Raw genomic sequence first — 6,000 nt, forward strand, 5'->3', positions numbered from 1 at the left:
AAGATTTGCTGTAACACATCACAGACGGAGACGGAGAAAAGAAGAGCGTGTTACACCCGACAGCTCGACACGGATCATGAAGGCGGGCCATGCAGAGCCAGGAGCAAGGAGTGCAGACAACGCAGCTTCCTCAGACCCACGCACGCCCTCCAGGAAAGGGACAGCACAGCCCTGCGGATGGAAACTTCTGCTCAAAATGTAAAACTTAAATATGTTAAAATTTTATAATAACGAGATTAAGCATTTGGAAATCCTATTATAGGATCTTAAAAACACTCAAGGGCTGTGCACTTTAACAGAGGTTAAAACTGCATTCCAGTCAGATTTTATTGTCTTTAGTATTATATATTCTACACCAAAGACACTTTTGCTGAGCTGGCTCGTACAGTTAAATTAGGGACTATTAACAACCTTAAAGGGCCACAGATGCATGGGCATCCGGAAGCTCTGTTTCCAGGCCAGTCCTTCCTCCACCAGGGCTCCCACGCAGCTCATACCTGAAGGAGCTCACACACAATGCAGCTCACACCCGAGGGGGCTCACACACAATGCAGCTCACACTCGAGGGGACTCACACGCAGCTCACACCTGAAGGGCAGCCCAGACCAGGTGGAAGTGCCAGCTCACTCGCTCACACGAGCAGCCAGGACCCAGCGTGTCAGCATTAGAGACAAGGCACAAACAGGGACATTGAGGCTGACCCCGATCACCCTTCTCTCCTGAATGCGAGGGTCGGGGACAACAAATCCAGTTTCCTCGTATCAGAAAGACATGCCACCCACTTCCCAGAAGCCGAGGCAGCAGCATGCCCTGGAGGAAGTGTGGGTGCAGTAGGGGCTCCGGGGACCGCCCCCTCCTCTAAGGACACGCCTCCCGGGGAGGAAAGCGAGCTCTGAGGGTGTGGGGTCTGCTTGGCTCAGTGCAGTGCATTCGGTCCCTGAACCAAAACAGTCAGCAGGTGCCAGGCGGATGCAACCCCATGACGGTCGCCTCTCACGCCTGCGTCGCTGTTTACCCAGCCATCGGAAGAATCCAATGGCATCTGCTGTCCGCATCCAAACAGTCAGTCAACCCCCACGGCACAAGGCAGCCGGTCATTCTCCCCAACAGAGGAGAAGAGAAGCGTTAAAAAGCGGAATTTTCCTTTAAGGATAAGAAGGCAGATGGACTTAGGCAGGAAAACGACAAATTCTGCCGAAATCGACTTGGAAAAGAAAGTGTCGGGGGAAGGGAACGCCTGTCCGCACACACATGGAGGGAAGGCCAGCTGTCCACTCCACAGCGACAGACAGAGGGGCTGCAGACAGACAGACAGACAGACAGCTGTGGACAGATGGTCGGCTCGGCCGGGAGGGGACAGTCCCCTCCAGGACCCCTCACCCGCGTGGACGTTTTCCTGGTGTCTCCTCAGGGCATCCCTGCTCTTCAGCCGCTTCCCACAGCTGCCGGCCTTGCACACGAACCTGGCTTTGCCCCTGCACGTCTCCTGGTGCTGCTCGCAGCTGCGGGGCAGGGAGAGGGGCCGGAGGTGGCTTTGAGCGCGTGCCCCAGCCCGGGCCGGGGTCACCGCGTGCATTACTGGGCAGAAAGGACAGCGTTTCAGGTCTGGAGCCCGGGACACAGAGCCACGAAGAGGCCTGACGCGTGCACTCCACAGTGACCCGCGGGAACCCCGTGCCTCACAGCCCTCTGCTCACCCACACACACCTGGGCGCCGAGCTGAAGGGCACATTGCAGGCGGAGCACTGGAAGCTTCGGGGGGAGTCCTTCGGGCTGCCTTTGGCCGGGCACTGAAGAGCACTGAGGAGGAAAGACAAGGAACAGAGATGCATGAAATCGCCTCTCTCTGAACAGTCAGGGAGCGCGCTCTCTTCCCACTCGTCTGTGGCCCTTTAAGACTGGGAGGAGACCCTAACTTAACTGTAAGAGCCAGCTCAGGTGTAGGATATATAAGACCAAACTCAATAAAAGCTGACCGGAATGCAGTCTTAACCTCTGTTTAAAGTGTGCAGCCAGTGTGTGTGTGTGTGTGTGTGTGTGTGTGTGTATGTGTGTGTAAGAGCCTGTAATAGAATTTCCAAATGCTTCATCTCTTGTTAGTATAAAAATTTAACATATTGGGCAGACATCTTCCTCTCACGTTTCACAAGCCAAAGCGGATGTGTAAAGCGGATGTGTATAACAGCGGGCAGTGACTAAGAAACGTGGCCAATGTCAGAATTTCACGTCAATGAACGAATAAAACCCTAACCCTATGCTGGGGCGTTCTTGCTCACGTGCAAATGACGCTCTGTTCAAAATAAACGTTCCCGAATGCATGCATCTACTCTCTCACTTTCACTAGTAGTAATCCCTGATCCTGTAAAATGCTAAAGTGAAAGAACAGTGTTACATGCTGCTGACATGTCCATCAGGTGACAGAGGGTGCGGAGCGATGGGTGGGACCACGTATGCCATCTCAGCGCCATGGCCTCACACATTCACGGAAGTGACTCCTCAAAGTGGCTGGGAAGCAGCAGCGTCCGCACCGTCCCTGCCTTCCTTGTGCTCTGAGCTCTGGGTGTCCCACACTCGCGTCGCCCTGGTTTCAGCAGGAACATCCACACAGACCACTGAGGCGTGGCCTGTCACCTCCACGCACCCACCGTGATTTGCGTGTCTAAGTTCAGATTAGTAAACCAATGAGCTGGGGCGTGAACGGCAAGTTGGCGAATGGACAAATACTGGTTTGCATAAGCCATGTTCACTAGTTAAATTCACAACCGGGATGTTTCAAACGCCAACACACTACAGGGAGATGAGTGAATGACAGTGACCCTGGGAGCTCTGACCTGCCCCCCCCGCCCCCCCCGTCTGCCACACACACACACACACACACACACACACACACACACGCAGTTAGAACCACGGGGAGCCAGGGTCCCTGGGTCAGAGCTGCGCTCTGCGTACGCACTGTCTCTGCAGGGCCTGGCGCACGGGGAACTTCTTCCCGCAGGGCTTGCACTTGAACTCCTTCTCCCCGTCGGGCGTCCGGTGCAGCGCGTGCAGGTGCTCGGCCAGGACCTCCTCGCTGGGGAAGCTGGACTCGCACTGGGGACAGGCGTGGTCTTCGCCGCAGCCGCGGCAGCCTGCGCGGTCACAAGGGCACAGGTTACCGGACTAGAACGAGAAGAGCTCTCAGGTCGCCCCACGTTTTAAAACCACATCAGCGGTGCTGCCTGGGATCAGAACTGAACATTCGTCTCGTCTCTATGAACAGGAACAGTGTTGCCCGTGAAAAATAATAGGAAGTGTGACTAGAGAGAAAAATATCGTTTTTTTAAAAATAATTTCACTTGTGTTGTACCAAGTTATTACAAAGTCCTGTTTCTCTTTCCCTGCAATGTTAACTGTTCACGGCAGGGAGCTAGTGGTACGTTACAAAGGGGGGCAGGTTCCCCCAAAACGGGTCACCTCAAGCTCATGTTTAGATACATGAAGAGACTGTCCAGCTGAGGACTATGCTGCATCCGCAAGGGGAATGTCACGCCTACGTGACAGGCCCTGATAGCAGGCCAGGGAGACCCCGTTGCTGCTGGCCATCCTGCCCGCCACTACAGCTCTGCCCGAGCGTGCATTTAACTTACATATTGTGTCTGATTATCAACTGAGCGTATATGTAGAAAATGCAGAAAATCTGAAGCAAATAAAATTCACCAACCACCCAGGCAGGAAGAGACAAGCACTCCATCCATTTCTGACGGTTCTGTGCCTTCATATGTTGCACTCAGCCTAGAAAGAGCTACATGGATGATCACACTTCACATGCAATGTTATATGTTGCTCTTTTTTTCCATTTAACATGGAAAAGTAAAAAAAAAAAATGAGTTGTTTTACGTGAAGATTCCATAATTTGTTTAACAAAGCTCTTCCTTGTTAGACATCTGAGCAGTTTCCTTTGTTTCTCTTTATCTTTTACTAGAGGCCTGGTGCACAAAATTCATGCACAGGTAGGGTCTCTTGGCCTGGCCAGCGATCAGGGCTGATCTGTGGGGCAACCGGCGGGGTGATCGAGGGGCCCCTGCTGGCACCCTTGGCCGGGCTGGGGGCAGTTCCTGCATTGAGCATCTGCCCCTGGTGGTCAGTGTGCAGCATAGCAACCAGTCGTTCCACCGGTTGTTTCGCCTTTCGGTTGATTTGCATATTAGGCTTTTATGATATAGGATTATTATTTTTTAATCTCACCCGAAGATATTTTTTCCATTGATTTTTAGAGAGTGAAAGGGATGGAGGGAGGGAGGGAGGAAGAGAGAGAGAGAGAGAGAGAGAGAGAGAGAGAGAGAGAAACTTGGATGTGAGAGAAACACACACGTGCCCTGATTGGCCTAGGATCAAACCTGCCACCCAGGTAAGTGCCCACGACCAGGAATTGAATCCTCTACCCTTTGGTGCGTGAGTCAGTGCACCAAACACTGAGCCACGTCGGCCAGGGCAGCTTCTGTTATTTATTGATTGGTTGGTTGTTTTGGTTTGGAGTTTTATTCTAAATAAAAATAGCAACAATGTAAGTACTTAATTTGTATGTTTTAAAATCTATTAATTTTGATTCTCTTCACAAAAATAATGGAAATTGCTATTTTGTTAACTAAAGAACAATAGGGGCGGTAACACAGAAGTAGGAGACGTATTTAAGTAATGGACACAATTACAGCATGTCCCAGGACAAGGAAGATAAAGTCTCAGAGACCCAGAGACCTGCCAGGTCACAAGGCAGGTGCAGGGCTAGAGCTGAAGTTCTCCCTCCTGCTCCCCCCGTGCACCCAGGAGAGTGGGGCTTCCTGTGACCTTGGCCATGATGCAGGGCACACCTGTCACCACCTCCAGCATCCTCCTGCTGGCAGAAAGCTGGGCGCACAGCTGGGCACCCCCAAGGGCAGTGCTGGCAAAGCTAGCTCCATTTTGCAACCACCATTCACCCCAGTTCTGTTTCTCCTCCACTTCCGTCCGCTGGGTCGCTGAGGCGAGGTCGTACCTGTCCTGCCAGGGGTGGACTCCCCTTGAGCGAGGTGGCCTCCCCCCTCCAGGGCCATCGGCGGGGTCTGTGGCTCCTCCTCGTCGGCCTCCATGTCACTGTCCAGGTAGCCGATCAGCAGCTCTGTGTCTGACTCTATGTCTTCAACCGCCAGGTAGAAAATGTTTTCTCCTTCCTGTTGCATGACCAACACAGCTCAGTGGAAATCGGGGAAGTTCCGGCAGGAATTAAGAAGTCATTGTAGAGGCTGGGGGGCCGAGCACCCTGAAAAGGGACTATTACTGTTTTTATGTCCGTTAGTCTGGATACTGAAAAGGGAAACTGACAATATTCAGTCACCTTCACACAAAATACAAACATATGTTATAGACGGTGACACTTATAGACATCAAATAAAATGAGGGTAACTGTTTAATCTTCTGAAAGTGACTGGCGCATCATTAATTGGCCTGTGCCGGCTGCCCTGAGGCCCGTAAACGCATCAGGAAGGACCTTGCTAAGTGAGTGTCCTTCCTGCACCCAGACAGGGAGCGAGGACATATCAATGAAGTCATGTTGAATAACGTTTCATGCAAAACCGGAAGAAAAACGAACTTTCAAGTCTCAGCACACACCAAACCCCTGAAACCGGGAACAGCAAAAAGACGTGGTACCTGGGTGCTCAGAGCATCATCTGGGTCCCCGTGGCACAAACCCCACCTCACGGGCAGAGGGAGGGGTAAACAAAGTCTCACACACGCACCAATGCTTCTCAGAAAATTCCAGATGACAGAAACCAATGGGGCTGAAAGGATGGCTAATCACCGCAAGGGAAATCTTACCCCCTAACAGACAGGGGAGGGAGGCCCCGGAAGCCCCGGGGTATCTGCACGCTGGCCATCTCTGAGCACAGGGTCTGCTGCCTGGTCCGCTAGCAGGAGCACTGGCCAGCTGTGGTTCGGGAGAGCGCTGACGGTGCTTCAAAGACTGGGACTGTCTGCTGGCTCTGC

At 52.5% G+C, this 6,000-nt stretch overlaps 1 protein-coding gene across 1 annotated transcript in view; it reads right to left on the bottom strand.

The window, feature by feature from the left end:
• Window positions 1–6,000, bottom strand: part of PRDM5 (PR/SET domain 5) — a 66,639-nt gene that overhangs the window by 49,197 nt on the left and 11,442 nt on the right. Inside the window, exons 3-6 of the mRNA XM_006105925.3 lie at window positions 5,012–5,186; window positions 2,954–3,128; window positions 1,708–1,800; window positions 1,381–1,502 (exon numbers count right to left, since the gene is read on the bottom strand). Of these exons, the coding sequence (XP_006105987.1) occupies window positions 1,381–1,502; window positions 1,708–1,800; window positions 2,954–3,128; window positions 5,012–5,186 (565 nt within the window). The remainder of the gene's footprint in view (window positions 1–1,380; window positions 1,503–1,707; window positions 1,801–2,953; window positions 3,129–5,011; window positions 5,187–6,000) is intronic.

The sequence above is a fragment of the Myotis lucifugus genome, unplaced genomic scaffold (assembly GCF_000147115.1).
Source record: "Myotis lucifugus unplaced genomic scaffold, Myoluc2.0 scaffold_736, whole genome shotgun sequence".
Taxonomy (NCBI): domain Eukaryota; kingdom Metazoa; phylum Chordata; class Mammalia; order Chiroptera; family Vespertilionidae; genus Myotis; species Myotis lucifugus.